The sequence below is a fragment of the Lutjanus erythropterus genome, chromosome 18, assembly GCF_056507025.1.
Source record: "Lutjanus erythropterus isolate fLutEry1 chromosome 18, fLutEry1.hap2, whole genome shotgun sequence".
NCBI classification, from domain to species: Eukaryota; Metazoa; Chordata; class Actinopteri; order Lutjaniformes; family Lutjanidae; genus Lutjanus; species Lutjanus erythropterus.
This window is the reverse complement of record NC_139334.1, coordinates 8,917,157-8,934,187: the sequence shown is the minus strand read 5'-3', so window position 1 is coordinate 8,934,187 and position 17,031 is coordinate 8,917,157. Positions and strand designations below refer to the sequence as shown.

Below are 17,031 nucleotides of genomic sequence, written 5' to 3'. Positions count from 1 at the left end.
GGTGGTTTTGTGGATAGAACTGTCAACATTTTAAGAGAGCTTGTATGACATTGTTTACACATTCTGATGGACAGACATTTATTTGGCTTTTTAACCATTAGCAGCCACTGTGGAGGCAATAAACCTTGTCAGTCACTTATAACTGAACAGCTTCTAGAGAAATTACAGCCTTGGATTATCCAACACAACACACAATAACATTTCAAGGTGGAGAGGCACACGAGCCTAAATCAAACAGGCATGTCAAGCAGGATTTCATGTAGACACAAATACTGTTTAACAGTAAACTGGACTTTGAAGCAGCTGAGTTGTTAGGCATGAGCGGCTCTGAGGCACACCTATCATAAAGAAGTGACAATCAATGGCTAACCAGGGTGTGTCTGCTATTTGTCAGACTTTTTGTATTCAGGCTACTTTTTACAGATAAGCACACAGACTTTACACTGGACAGTGTTCACCCGCCTGCTACAATTGCCCTTAACAATAAAAAACCTATTTATTCACAAGAGCAAGAATTGTGCAATGTCAGACAGACATTTATCACTCATTCTTGAGAATTCTGACAGAACCGTATCTTTAAGATTATTTAATTACCTGTATAATCAAAAACTTTTATGTATTTCAGTCAAGAAATAAATAATAATAATTTCTGTTTGTAATGTAATTTGTCTTTGTGTTACAACAACATATCATACCACATATAACACAAAGAACAAACATTAGGTGTGCATTTTATGAATCCTAATGAACATATATGTAACAAATATAACAGGAAAAAACTTCTCTATGATGGAGTTGACAGCCAAGCAACATGGCATATCCAGAATTTTTTGACTGCAGTTTTAAATTGAAAAAGTACTAATTCCTTACAGAGTAGCCATTTTATTTTTTAAGGTTGTCTTAGTACTCATGAAAACACAAATTTTAAAAAACAGAAAACCAGAAAACCACTGACACGTTTTATAAAAATCCATCCTAATTCATTATAACCTTCAAAAAGTATCTTTTTTTTTCCTGTAGACCAGAGTCCTTGGCCACTTTGAGTTCTCGGTGTGAAGAATCACATGAAGTTAAGCTCAACAAGTTTTCAGCCACATGACGGATGTGAGAAGAAAGAGCCTGTAATTGAAGACAAATTATCTTGTCTGCGCTGCGCAAACTGCCCGAGCTGTGAAGTATCCCAATCACATCTGGTACCACTTCTCTCTTCCAAAAATCTAAACTTGCTGTCATGCAGAATACCAAGAAACCCTGTCATCTCACTGAAGAGTAGCTCTTATGACTTATTTATTTTGTCAGGTACTAACTAAAAAACTAAAAATATTGTTTTGGCAAATAAGAGATGTGTCCTTCTGCTGTAGTGGCACCTCCCAGTACGATGCTGCTGAAGTATGCCGCGTGGTTTGACATTGGTTCACACACAAACAGGGCTTTTGTGAAACTGATATTGTTTATGCTGTCTGTATCATGTCAGAACATATTATCAAGGTATAGATGGTTAGGGCCAAACAAATTCACAACAGCTAAACCCTCTCATGACATGCGTGATTTGGATGTAACATAATGATTTTGAAAATCTGACCACACCTTTATTGCACTAGGCAAATTATGCCGTGTCTAATGAAAAAATGCAAAACCACATCTATATATTTCAAGCTATCCTAAACTAGTTTATCTTTTCTATAAACTGTGTGGTCCTTTGTTCTTGGAGGGTCTGGTTATACATAAAAAATATATCATCAACAGCTCCAGCCTCATAGATTTTAAAGTATACTGCCCGTCTCTCTCCTATATCCCTTTAAACCTGGAACACAATTTTAATAGCAGGTACTAACAAATAGAAATAACAAAATTTCCTCAGTTTTTGTCTGGTAATAACAAAATACAGAGGCCTGCTGGCCTCCCTCCTAGAGCTCCGTTATCTCCATACAGACAGGAGGTCAGGCCAGAGTTGATCATGCCAACAACATGGCCACATACAGTGCATCTCTCCCAGACTCAGGGGCTATTTTAGGTGAGAGTGCACTTTTCGAGCACAGGGAAACCGGCGGGTTGGAAAAACAATCCCAGAATAGTTGATCTTCAGCATCTGGTTTGTGTCGTGACAAGCCTGCGATGGTTCTAGATGGAAGAAGCAGGCGTGGAAAGCTCACATTTAAATCCTTTACAACAGACTCAGTCTAAATAACATAGTAAGCTGAAGTATGCAATAAACTATGAATCACGACACAGTGATTAATGATGGTGTTACATATATGGTGACTCAAACTTTACATCAGGCAAAAACAAAGCACATGGTTAGATAGTGATTCCTTATCCGAGAAAATCTGGGAGGTGAGATATGAATCATTAGTCAGACTCTGTGGAATCCATAAAGCTGGCCACACATGTGAAATCATATTTTGATGCAGCTCTCATTAATCACTGCTCATACATGTAGAGTATCTGAGCCCTGTACTGTTTCTGTTGACACGCAGGCCACAATTAATATAAAACAACTGTTTATAGCTTTACTTCAGCTTCATTCAGGCACCATGACTCATTCAGGATTCATTGAGAAATGCAACTGTGTACAATACAATGCTACGAGCTATGTCCGCACTAATGAGAATGACTCAAACATTTCTTTCATAAACCTGCCCATTTTCCCGTCTCTCACTGTGACGGTTTATTATGTCAAAGGGTACAGAAACAACAAAGAACAGTCTGTAGATGAAACTAGATCCTTTCCCAAAAGAGGGGTCTGAATCAAGTCAGGAGCAAAGGGAGCAATTCCACACGGTGTGGAAGATATGGCCCTTCCCTATTTTGAAATTTTTAATATCCATGGTGAGAAAAACTGGGTGAATTCAGTGGGGGCCCTGTTATAAATCATGTCATATCGGCTTTCTGGACAAGCAGAACAAAAACAGAGCCAACAGTTCAACAGGTCTCCTCAGTATCTGTCTGTGAGAGCAGTGAAAATCTAATACACCGTGGTATATTTAGTAATGTTCAAGGTCTCTGGACCTGAGGGGGGTCTTCAAGGGAACTTTGTGCCCCCCTCCCTTCAGGTTGGCAAAAACAGCCAAAGGATCCACACATTTCACTAACAGCTTGCAGCAAATTTAATGTCTGGACCAATCAGAGCAGAGCTTTGAGGTGGTTATTTGACTTTGCCTGACAAAGATCTCCGTTAGATCCAAATGTTGCTCTGCTAAATTAAATTTGCTGGGAGCTAGCACCAGTGTTGATTTTATCTTTTTATCCCACTAAGTATTCAGTGACGTCCCTTTAATTCATGACTAAACTGTAAAATAGTTTGTTCTGTTCAGACGGACCACCTAAGTAAGACAAAAGTAATTTGCTACATCACCAGCGACCTGTCAGGTACGAAGAACAGAAAGAAGAAAGACAACCCATGGACATTTTTCTCATATATTAAAACCAAAAGAAAGGCTATGTCGTTCTAAATAAGGACAGGGTGCCTTGTTGATTAAAGATGTGCAGGACAAACACAACCACTCGAAAAGAAACCTGAAAATACACCAATACACAGTCCTGTAGTGTCCATCAAGGTAAGTATCAGTTATATAAGTTGTTTGGTAACAACTTTGTCTCATTATAGAGTGAATAAAAGACACTGTTTAAAGTTTTTTGCTGCCGATTTATTAAAAGAGAGGTCAACTGAGTAAAACGTGATGCCAAATTTAGACCTTAGTATAATATAAAATATCTGTTTTGCCAGCTAATGAAAATGATCCATGTCTGGTAACTCAAATGAAGCGTCCATCATGACTTCATTTTTTTTTATTTCATTATGAAAGAATGCGTCAGTAACACAATCTTAGCCTTGATGTCTGAACACATACAGGTAGTTCAAAGTATGATTACTTGTCATTGGAAGTCAGGAGACATATCCTTCAACAATTCCATTACAGTATCTGAAGCTGACAAAAAATTGTAACTACAAAATTAGACTAAAATTAAAACTGAGTTCCACTCACTAAATCTGGACTAAAACATAACAAAACAAAGAAAGTGACTTAATAATTTTTAAGTAAGCAAATAAGACTAAAACTAATATGTTTTATCAACATATTGATATTCTATCAAAACTGAGATATGAGACTAGATATCGTTTTAGATATCAGGAATAGGGTTGTAACAATACATTGATCTGGATCAAATTATCAATTCAATGTTTAGTGATCCAGTGTGATTGATGCAAAGAGAAAATATCTATCTATATCATCATCTATAAGTTTCGCTTTTATTTTGAAATTCCCATGGCATGTCTACATCATAAATGTAACTGAATGTGTTAGATGGACATATGATTTTGTCTGATATCAGTCGCAGGCCCCTGAATGAATTTAATCAAAGCTGTAGCATGTAGTTGTGGCAGAATTGATATAAAACTGTATCATGGTGAAACATGTTTTATTATTTACCTTACAGTCTTAGTTATTATATCTGCATTACTGATGATTATTCATCAAAAATCCTCAGCCCTACAATATCATCTCAAAATGAATGTCAAGGTATTTAGTCAAAAATACTGTGTTGTGATTTTGTCCATATCACCCAGCCCTAAAATAAGATCATATGTTTGCATTATTTAAGGATTTATTGTATGTTACTTAATATACATATATATATATATATATATATATATATATATATATATATATATATATATATATATATATATATATATACATGTATAGAGAGAGAGAGAGAGACAGAGAGATAGAGATATAGATATGTATATATATATAGACATCATATGTCGTGGAAAAGCCTAAAAATATTGACATATTATGCAGTGCAGTGTGTGGGTCCTCTGTCTGTCTGTCTGTTTTGCCATCCGTTTGTTTTTTTGAATCTGCAGAAGTTTCATGGGTGTGTGAACCCTACACTGTGTTTGTCTTTCACATTGGATCCAGATTAATTTGCTAAGCCCAGCAGAGCTGGAACTGAAGCTGAGGCTGAAGTCATACATTTGTGTCTCTGAGCTCCCTGCAGTGAGACCCTGACTCTCCGAGCACTATGTTTGGATTGATGAGGTTAAAGAAGCAAGTCCTCACCCAAGCTGCTCCTATGTGATTGCAGCTGGCTGGTGTGGGGGAGTGATGGAGAGGTAAATGACAGGAGGGGAATCTGATTTTTAGATTTCAGATTGAGTCCAAGTAGAAGGACCTCCACTGCTCTGGCTTCTTATTACCTCTATCTCTCTTTCTGATATGCCCCCCCATGTCCACTGACCTCGGCCAGATGTGGAACAACATTACTAATATCTACCCTGGTTAAGCCATTATGTCATGTGGGGCCTCTTTAGCGAGAAGTATTCGCACTGAGGGCTAATGCAAAAATTACCCAGCCATAGTATTGTTTTCATTCTCAGGGGCAGGACTGAAAAAAAAAAAGATGAAGCAATCAGCTTTGGATATCTGCAAGACAAACCGGGTTACCATAATAACATTTAAGGAGATTAGTATGACAAGTCCCAGTGTGCAGGCTGAATCTCACATGCTAGCCTTGACTAGGGGGTCTGAGACACTGCACTGGACTAAGAGGTGAAACACAGTTCAGCAGCAGCTCTGGAGACACAGATAAGTGGACAGAGAGAGTCTACTGATCTGTAATCCCTCACAGGTAAAGATCACAACGTAGGAGAAGTAAAATGGACACAGGGAAAAATACATTACTTCATACTAATTGAGTGACAAGAAAGAACAACTACACTCTCAGTGGATATAACTGAAATGAGATTATCCTTGGACAGGAAAACAGTTAATGTGCCTTTGGTGTCTGCATGTGTGCTGGCAGCAAGAGACAAAATATTACTTGTGCAAAATCAATTAAAAAAAAGTTGAGGTTGCAAAACGTACTACTGTGATTTCCAAATCACAAGAGGCAACAATGCACAGGGAAAATGTTTAAGACAGCTAGTTTTGTGTAGCACAGTTCTGGCCTGCAGAGAGTAAATTCTTCAAATTCAAACCAAGCAACTGGAGATATGGAAAGGATAGTTCAGATTTTTTTTTAAATCGAGTTGTATGAGGTACTAACTCCATAGTCAGTGTATTACCTACAGTAGATAGTGGTTAGCACGCCACCGTAGACCAGACCTTAAGGCAGTCCGTTACATAAGTCAAATATTGCTCTCTCCAAATTGGCAAATTGGTCATTTTACCTTGCTGAACATGGGAGTTGCTGGATTAATGCTGCCTTGACTGGATAGTTTATTTGTGTTCTTGTGTAACTTTAGTGAATCAAAACTAACCCTCTGAAACATCTAAAACACAAAATAAAACAAAAAAGAACTTAATACAATCACTCTTCAAAAAAAACCCAAACTATCTCTTGAAACTCAATAATCAAAATGGAAGAAACAAAAATCTAAGTTATCAATCAATCAATAGCAACAGAGACACAGGCTTACTTGGCACCAATGCAGGCATTTAGTCAGTCTCACGTGCCAGGCTGACATTATTTCACACTTCTGAGCTGCTATCTAAAACACAGCTTTCCTGGAGTCACCCAGGTCAGGCCCAATAATGAGCGACCCGACCAGGGGCTTTGGGCCAGTGCCGGGCCAGCGTCTCCCCACTCCAAAGCAAATAAACTGAGGTCCATTTCACCAAACACAATGTTCTATCCCAGACGAGGGGAGCACAATCACTGGGGCAATACTTGCACCACTGATACAAAAATAAGACCTCAGAAGGTTTACATACCTCTCTTTCTGGGACAATGTTTAGGCAATAGTATTTGTGTTGGAAACTGTGTACATGGGAAGATTTTGTAACATAGAGCTGACATGCTTTATGAGAGAGGGAGGGAATTACAGCAATGCATTTCTGAGTTGCTCGTACCTGTGAAGACACGAACTGGCCGAGCTGAGATGCTGGAGCAATAACCTCGGGCTGTCCTTCAAGCCATGAAATCTTCAAGGGGTTTTCACTCAGGCCACTTTCATTTTTTACTGCCAGCTCCTAAAAACACAAAATAATCAGAGTGGATCTTCTGATGGTTTCTGGGACAAAAAAAAAAACTTCTCTTCCTGAAAACCGTAAAATTACACATCTTAAGGCTGGGTATTTGTACAGCAACTGTTGAAGGTTACATTTGCAAAAACAGATACCTCTGTTTCTGTTTATTTCTGTAAATCATGTCTTTTTGTGCATTCAAAGGAATATCAAACAGGTCCAAGGCTTGTTTTGATGTAAAAATCTCTTTTTTATTACCTTTTCATTGTGTACTCAGAGAATATTAATCAAACCAGTGTTGGTTTATTCATCTCAATAATGGTTTATTTGTTGTTGCAAATACACTCCTCATTTTGTAAAATATGTATGGAAAACACATGTAAATGGGGATAAAGGTGGACTGTAACTAGGCCAACTCCCAGAGCAAGGCAGGGACCTGGATATGGGCAGGCAGAGACCACAGAACCTGTGCTCAGATCCCTGTAAACTGGCAGACATGTTCTCTGGAGGGAAACCACACGCTGTTGCGGTGAGGAAGCCACAACAAAAAAGTACACCATCGCGACGAACGGCCTGAGGATCCAGACAGTGTGGAACAATGAGGCAGCTCAAGTCCTTCCGTCCAATGGTTCCCATCAGCCCAAAGATCTCTACACTACAGAATGACTAAAACAGCAGGAACTGTCCTGAGGCTGGGAAGTCTATGACAGGTGTCATTCTTAGTAATAATCAAACTCAGCAGGTGACCTGAGACTTCGCGTGGTAAACAAATGTGGTTCTATGCAAATGCCTGCTTTGGCAAAGATTTTCATTATTGAACAAACAGAATGAGGACACTGACAGGGGAAGAGTTAGGTACTTACAGCTGCTCTCACTGTTGCGAATTCAACCACAGCGCTTCCTCTCTTCTTGCTTGATACAATCACATTCAAAACATCCCCGTACTAGAGGTAAGAAATGGGAGAATAAAATAAAAGTCAAATGGAGGAAGAGGAGACATGCAGAACATTCAAATTAGTATTTCCTTTCACAGCACAACCCATAACCACAAAAACACAAAGCATATGCAGACTGAAAAACTCAAAACAAGGGTGAATATAACAGACTTCTGGGGTAAAAGTTAGGACTGAATATGCGTTTCGTTATTAAACCTAATCTCTAATGATAGGGTTTGTATGTTTGGCACAGAGCCAAGAATACTGCAAACAACAGTCAAGTAACCTCATGTACAAACTCAAATTCCAAAAAAGTTGGGCCATTATGTAAAAGTTAATGCAATGCTTTGCAAACACTTTTCAACCTGTATTCAATTGAACAAAGTACAAACACAAGATAACTTTACTGTTTTATGTAAATACACACTCATTCTGAATTAGATGCGTGCAAAATGTTCCAAACAAGTTGAGACAGGAGCATGTTTACCACTGTCATTCATCACCTTCTCTTTTAATAACACACTGTAAATATTTGAGAAATGACAACACTAATTGTTGAAGTTCTGAAAGCGAAGCGTTCATACATTCTTGCCTGACAATGACGTCAGGTGTTCAACGGTCAGGGATCTCTGCTGTCGTATTTTGTGCTTCATAATACATTTTCAGTATGAGACAGCTCTAGTCTGCCAGCAGGTCCATCTTGTACCCAAACCCATTTACAGCAAAGCCACGCTGTTGTCTGGATGGCAGCATATGTTGCTACAAAACCCATATGTGCTTCTCAGCATTAATAGGGCCTTCACAGATGTGACAATTGCCCATGATGCCATGGGCAGTAACACGCCCCCATACCATCACAAATGCTGGATTTTGAAGATTATGCTAACAAAGCAGATGGTCATTTTCCTCTTTGCCCAGAGGACATGACGTCAGTGATTTCCAAAAACAATCTGAAGAGTGGACTTGTCCTTTTCGACTTTCCATCAGTCCATCTGCAGAGATAAACTGTGTTTACGGGCAACATTTTCGCTTCCATGCCCCATGTAGTATTATCCTTTATACAATTATGTGGGTTTTAACACAGTGTTACCTGAAGGGTCAAGGTCATGGGTATTCAATGTTGGTTTTTAGTCTTGCTCCTTACGAGTTTTTTCAGGATTTTTTAATCTTTTAATGATATATTTTATTGTACATGCTGAAATCCCTAAATTCCTTGCAATTCTGTGTTAAGAATGTTGAAATGAAATGAATGAAATGCACTCAAGCAAAGTTTTTCACCATGCAGTGGTGAAGCTGGTCCCATACTTGCATGTGAACGGCTGAGCCTTTTGAGGATGCCCCTTTATACCCAATCAGGATATTGTCTGCAACCAGTTAAACTGTTTATCATTTGAATGTTCCAAACAGGTGTTTTTTGTGCATTCCACAACTTTCCCAGTGTTTTGTTGCCCCTGTCCCAACTTTTTTGGAACTTTTTCCAGGCATCAACTTCAGAATGACTGTATATTTACAAATGACAATATAATTTATCAGAACAAAATATTAATAAATGTATTGTTTTTGCACTGTATTCAATTAAATACAAGCTGAAAAAATTCCTATCAAATCATTTCATTCTGTTTTTATTTAGGTTTCACACAGTATCCCAGCTTTTTGGGAACTGGGGTTTGTGCAACAGTGAGACCTTTGTGATTTCTCAGAGAGGCAGTACTGGATGTCAGGATTTCAGCTACTCCTTGTGCAGTGACAACATTTGATAAACAATATTTTTGGCATGGAAGCTGAAATTAGATACAGCTCTCATCCAATTCCCTGTCATGAATCAGAACTGGGAGGAAAGGTTGTCCAAAATGGGGAGTGGGGCAAAGAGTGTCTCAGTCTGTCTCAGACAGAGACAGAGAGGAGAGAAAGAAGGCTAGAAATACATCTTAACAGCAAGTAACAGAGCAATGTGCTTCTAAATTTCTCACGGTTTGTATCACCTGTAAGTGAGTTCCTTCTATCATTAACCTCTCCCCACCTAAAGTAGGGGCTTGGGAGTAAAGAGAAGGAGGAACATGGCCTTTGACAATCTCATCCTGTGTAAATGTAGCTTTCTGGGAACGGGGAAGTCCAGGAATGCTAATGCTTACTAAGGACACTCTGGAGCATGCCAACAGTGACAAAAGAGACTCTCAAAAGGCCTCTGTTTCATAAAATATAAATATCTTAACATGTTTTTCCCCCCTGTTAAATGAAGATGTATTATTTTAAGCGGCCAAAGTATACAAGTCCACACACGTACGCATGCAGAAGTATACACATACTATACTTGTTTTCCCACGCAGCGGGAGCTATGTCTACTTGCCCAAACCCTTCACTGTCACTCACTGGACCTTGCCATCTCAAACAAATTTTTTTTTTCCTAAAAATTATTCCCTTTGCTGAAGAATGCAAAAACGAACAACACTTTTTTTCTCCACAGTTTATTATAACAGAGCCCTCCTGCCCTATTGATTGAGTTCGTGCAGAGGAGAAATTCAAACGCCCTTTTCCGCACAGCTTGACGTCAGCGACACTTGCCCTCTCCTCATTTCAGGCCAACCTATGCTCCACCAAAAATCCCGTGTGACTGATCATAGCGTAAGGTGGTACTGGGTTGCATGAGAAGAGCACATTTCCTAATGCCTCCCTTGGCACTGCTTAATCACATGGTAAGAGGGGCACAAACAATGGCGTGCACGGCTTTAAAAGGGCACTACAACATTGCCCTCAGCACTTTCACTGCAACAAAACTTAATGGGCCCTGTTTAAGGGGAAGAATAAAACAATCTACAGGGCTGATGTCATGCAGACCTCAAATATGACCGGACTCTGCAGGCAGATTTGTTACTGTGGAGCTCTGCTTTGGGACAGGGAAAGAGATAAAATTCTATCATTATTAAGTATATGTAATTTTATACTGAAATAGCAATATATATCCTAATATAGTGAATTTCTATAAAATGTAATTGAGAAACAATTCATAGATTAAATACCCAGATGGGAATGTCTGTTTTTGGTTAATCCAGTCAATTAAAGACCTCACATACTTAAGTACTTCATCACATTGATGCAAAATTCCTGTAAATCAGTCCTGCTCATTAGTTTTCAGCATTGCCTGTGAAGTCCTAACACAGCCAGATATCTTAAAGGGATAGCTACCTCAGTAGTCTAAAGGTATATACCATAAAAGCGAATCATAAAAGGGGAAAGAGCTTTTACAGTCAGGGAACTGAGGCTCTCAATCAGTCTGCCTAAAGTCGGAAGAGTCAGTGATCTCCTTTAAGGAGAGCCTTCCCTTATTTTAGTTGTTTTTGGACTTCCTTAAAAATGTATTTATATTCTTATTTTTGCTTTGTGCACTGTATTGTTTTTTATACAGCATAATATATCTGTTTATTTATTATTATTATTATCATCATTAGTATTATTATTATTACTATATTACCCAAATCAAATGTTTCCTTACTGCAACTCAGTCCTGAAAAAAACAAGTCCTCAAGCAAGCCAATAAAAGTTTTTTGCTTTCTAAATGGTTAGTTGGGGGTTCCAAAATGTTTTCATATCAAGGACCCCCACAGTAGATGAACATTAAGACCACTACCTTGAGAAGACAAGGAATCCCGGTCCACAACTCACAAGATTAGTCTTTCATAATTGTGACACTATTTATTTAATGTTCAGGGTGTGTACCTTTTGTAGAAGTCTGAAAATAATGTCCTGAGAGTAGCCTCCATTCGTCTCGTCATCCTTTTTACACTTCCACTTCAACTGGAATGGCAAAGAAGACAGAAAGGAGAGGCCTCTGTTAGTCACAAGGGCTTTCAAAAATTAAAAAAGTGCACGATGATGTATAATCAGCATAGTACAGTTGATCAAACTCAGCTGACCAGGAGACAAAGCGTGCCAGGCAGGCTGCTTGGCTCTGATGACACACAGATTACTATAACCATCAGGGGAGATTGGAGCTACAGGAGAAAGACATTGTTCACGATCTTGATCTTGGAACATCACTCCAGCACCACCTGTGACACCTGCAGTCAATTTCCATTCATACCGAGGGTGCTGGATGGCTAAAAAGGCTGAAAATTAACACACAGAGCTCTGGACCAGAGAATACACGGTGACTCACCTGTTTAACTAAAGCTCCACAGAATAAAGCATAACACCAGACACAATAATGACTAAGAAATCCAAAGCAGGTCAAAGCCCAAAGAGAGGAAGTTCTCCTCTGGAATGTACTGAACTGTGGTTAGCTTATTTGCTTGTGTAACCATGTTTCTGTGCCTTTACTGAAGTCATGATGCTTGCCATATTGCACAGCAGAAATTACCGTAAAACTATTTCCTGCACAAGAGCAAAACGGCTCCTATGAACAGATTCCACAAAAGACAAAAAGATAATTTATTAACTTTTTTTGACTTGCATGGAGTCCTGTCACAAAATGCTGATGTGAGTTCCCGTACTCCTAAAAAGAGATATTGTGCAACTCCTCATAGAGTCGAGCCAATATCACACTAACTGCTTTAAGTAGTATTATAAATGGCAAGCACTAAGTGTTGATTCAGCTCCAGCATTCTGCTCACTGTCAGAGGAACAGGATTTCTGGGAATGTTCATGTCTACATAGCCTCTTTTACCAACAATTACAGTTGAAAATGTGTATTCTCCTTCCAAGTGCATTCTCCTGTACCCGCTGATAACCTTATTACCCATTAATCTTCGAATAAGATGTTTTTTGCATGATGTGATGTCTACGGTTTTAGCCCACAACACGGACAAACTGAATTATTCTCCTGCTCCCAGTTTAAATAAATAAACAGAAAGGAAAGACATTAGTGGAACCAAACCAAATGGCTCTTTCTGCTTTTGATGTTCACTTATCTTGAATATTATAAAATTTCAAAGTGCTGTCATAATGTCAAACATCAGATTTATTGTAATTTTTCCCCAATCCATCAATGAGGTAATAGTCCCAGAGATCTGACATAAACTAAGAATCAGGTTCTATAGGAATGCATCATATAATTTTTATATATTTTTTTGCTGATACTGATAACCAGTAATTACCTGCTTCTCATGGGAAATACCAATAAGTGATGATTCCACATTTTTGCATTCTAAGACATACAATATTTAACAGCTATAATTTTGTTATCGGAATAATAAATAATAATATAAATCAGGGTTCATCAATACTGATTGCCCACTTGGCCAGGACAGATAAAATGCCATGTTGGACTAGTAAATCACGCAACTTACTTGCCTGATCAGACAAGTGATAAAACAAGAATTTAACCATTAAACTATTTTGACAATTGACTATCAAGTTTTCATGCAAAATGGCACTGAATTTGGAGTTTAGACGGATAAAATGAGACATTTAAAGACATTATCTTGGACTCTGAAAAACTGGGATGGACATTTTCCATAATTTGCTGACAATTTACAGATTTTGCAGCTCTAGATTTAACATCATAGTTAGCTTAGTGACAATTAACTTTAGTCGTTGTTATTATTTGAACCTTGTAACCCCATTAGCGACCCTGATATGTATCCCTAATTTTAAACCAAGTTTAAGATATACTACTGTTACAGGAAAAAAACAAATAAAAACACTGTTGTCAATCTGAGTGTAAAGACAACAGACAAAAGCCATTAATGAAAAAACTGTTCACAAAAGATAATATAAAAATATTTTTTAATAGTCACGACTCAACAGCCTTTGAGATACTGATCTCAGATCTTTGCAGTTATGTTCCCATGTCCTGGAATATGACCCATGATACTGTCAGTCTTAACGGCTGCTGTTTGTTTTTCTAGCTGAATACACAAATGTCGTGGAACACAGTGCTGCACTAGATGGCTATCAAATTTTAAAACCAGATTTAATGTCTAAACACATTAGCTAACATCCCCAGTGTCCGTTAATATGCGTAGGCTAGGCCGTTTCCAGGAGGAAATATAATAAGCGTTTTCTTGGCACAGTTACAGGTCTCCTGACGACGTCGGGCCTACTCTGGAGAAATGGGCGTTAGAATAGCCTGTGTGCTCAGTGGTGCGTATGTGGTCTCCGAATAATGAATTACAAATGTATAAATTTCTATCAAAATCCTCGCTGAGGTTCTGCCTGCACTTTTACTCAAATGGGGCAGTTCCTTCTGAATATGCTGCCCCTCTCCTCTTTTCCATCTTCCTACGTTCTTCTCCAAGAATAATCAACCCAACCTCTCATCCCAGTCTCATCCACTGTCTAAAAAGCCCCATAGTTAAAAAGCCTTACCTTCAATTTGGGGGTCACATTGCTGTTGGAACATCGCCCCACTCCTGAGTCTGAGAAAAAACACGAGGGGAGAGACGGGATGGGTTCGATGAAAAGACAATGAAACAATTGTTTTATTGAGCTAAGAAATAGGGAACTTGAGATAACAGTTGAGGGACTTGTACAGATGGATAGCCATTTAAAATCAGCTGTCATATGGTAAATGCACTGTATGGTTTTTGCTACAATCTGATGATCCACTGAGTGCCTCTCGAGACGGAACAGACTGTGAGTGTTGATCCAGAGGACGGCTGGGGAGGCCTGCCTGCGTGCAAATGAGAGAGACTCAAAAGACGTGCTGACTACGCATGAGTAATTGTCCAGCCACAAAAAGGGGTCTCGTCTAGGGCCAAGAATCAGTACTTCCCCTAAATACCCACACTTCCACAGTCTTATTTACAAGACTCTTGATTTTTTCATGTCTCCGGAATGGAGGCACCAAGGTTTTAATGCAAAACTATTTTCAAGTCTGATGGACAACTATGTCTCCCTGCCAAGAAACTTAAAATAGGCCTCTTCAAAGTCTTCAAGAAAAACATAAATTCAAATATACATTCAGTTACTGTTATTGTTTTTTTTAATGTGAATAATATCTGGTGAACCACAGGGTGCCTGGTGACTGCTGCGGTTGGACTGACAGTATGAAAGTTGGGGCACACTGGGTTCACACAGTTGAGGTTTCAGGATAGTAAAATGACTCAAACTTGATTTATCAAGGCAGAACAGGACTGCAGTGAAATGGCTCAGTTAAACTGGACTGGAGCGGACTGGACTAGGTTAAAGGATAGTTCAAATTTTTTGAAACAGGGTTGTATCATATACTTATCAATACTCTATTATAAGCAATAAGCAATGTCCTGCTGTGGACAGGATCATCAACAATATGAACTATAGCCGCTTAAAAAATGTCCACCCCCAAAAATTCAATATCAGTTTGATTGTATACTATATTAATAATATTTTCACCACTTTATCTTGCTGTCAGACAGCCAATTATCACTTCCTCAAAAGAGACCAGACGGAGGAGTTTTTAAATCCCAAACCAATTTTTACATCTGGTTACATCACGCCCATAAGGAGAAACTTCTCTCTCTAGTCTCAAATATGTACACACTACAAGATTCAAAAATAATGGCTCATCACACAGCACAGGGTATTATCAAGACTATCGCACCAGAGGGAGCACGATCTTACGTGATCTCATGGGGAAGCAGATGTAAACAAAGTGGACAATGACGTGGTGCAATAACTAAGGAGTATAAGGGTATATAAGAAGTTTATATAATGGCAGTTTCTTGCAGGAAAAGGCTGTCTGATACTTGACATGGATGTTTTTGGGTGGACCATTTCTTAAGTGGCTAAAATGCTTTTCTGCTGATCCTGTCCACAGAAGTTCATCGCTCAGCTTCTCTAATCGTGCCCCTCGCTGCATCACAAACTGGGGGCGTGCAAACCCCCATCTACCGCAGTTAATACACTAACTATTGATAAGAACCTCATACATCCCAACTTCAAATAGTTTAAACTGTATAATATGATATGCAACATAAACTATAAATATTGGAAGTGGACATACATCTTTCTGTGTTGCCTCCTGTTTGCTGTGCTTCTCTTTCTCTCTGGATCTGCTCTCTGATGAGCCTCTGTTCTTCCTCAAGCTGCCTGGATCCCTCCTCTCTCAATCTGGCGATCTGGTGGAAAAAGACACATATGATACAGTAATTTGCACATATAGACATAGTGGTTTTGAGGGACAGGAAATTATACATCTTTAGTCTTCATTAAACACTGATGTAATTCAACACCTGTGTTGCTCTCACATTCTAAGACACTGTCTCTGCTATTCTTTGTTTCCAGGAGAGCGTGCAGACCACCTTATTTCTTCAGTTAAGGCAATAAACACCTTGGGATGAAACAGAAAATGGAACACTGCCACCTACTGGTTACTTCCTCCTTACAAGGCACACAGCCATGTATTTACATGCATTAAGCACATTGAGCACATGCCATTACTCACCATGGAAGCACGCACACCATTTTTATTTATCATTGGCTTTCTGAACAAAGTGCATCAAGTCATGCAATATCACCTAATGGGTGTACTGATAATTATGATATAGCAGTGAAAAAAAGCCTCTCTCAGACTGAGCCTTTGTTCCTGACCCAAGTCTTTGGAAGATTTCAATTCAATCAGGAGGGAGTATTTGACGAAAAGCAGAATAAAAGCACCTGGTTGTGCTTCAGAGTTTCCTGGATGCACGGGAATACCTTGTTCCCAGCACACAGATGAGGCCTGTAGTATAGTGATATTTTTATTTTTAATTTTCTACATCTTCTCCAGGCAGTGTTTGGTGCTGTATCGTCTCTCATATGGTTTCTATAAATTCTCCTACCTCTTCTTCAAGTGTTCTAGTGATTTGCACCTCCTCCTGGCTCTGAGCTTCTGCATGTCGTTCTCTGGCCTCCAAGTCTGTCATAGGAGCACACACACACACACATACATGAGTCCCTATCACCTTCTAGTACTCTAACTGAATCTCTGTCACAGTAACACAGACAAAACTATTCTAAATAAACTACTTATTTTCTAACAGCTGCTCTTATTTTATTTCGTGCTGGACAATCCATGCAGCTGTCCTCTGCACTTAAACAAGTCCTTGTGTTTACGGACAAGTGGGTAGAATTTAGTGAGCTTGTATGATGCAAACACGCCATCCCATTCTCGCCTTCCAAGTGTGTAGGAGAACCTACAGTGACTGTCAAACTTGTGCGGAACGCTA

General features: G+C 38.9%; 1 protein-coding gene across 1 annotated transcript in view; it reads right to left on the bottom strand.

The window, feature by feature from the left end:
• Positions 1 to 17,031, bottom strand: part of dnajc17 (DnaJ (Hsp40) homolog, subfamily C, member 17) — a 45,261-nt gene that overhangs the window by 16,179 nt on the left and 12,051 nt on the right. Inside the window, exons 5-10 of the mRNA XM_084742240.1 lie at positions 16,645 to 16,721; positions 15,828 to 15,942; positions 14,213 to 14,262; positions 11,624 to 11,701; positions 7,838 to 7,918; positions 6,861 to 6,980 (exon numbers count right to left, since the gene is read on the bottom strand). Of these exons, the coding sequence (XP_084598366.1) occupies positions 6,861 to 6,980; positions 7,838 to 7,918; positions 11,624 to 11,701; positions 14,213 to 14,262; positions 15,828 to 15,942; positions 16,645 to 16,721 (521 nt within the window). The remainder of the gene's footprint in view (positions 1 to 6,860; positions 6,981 to 7,837; positions 7,919 to 11,623; positions 11,702 to 14,212; positions 14,263 to 15,827; positions 15,943 to 16,644; positions 16,722 to 17,031) is intronic.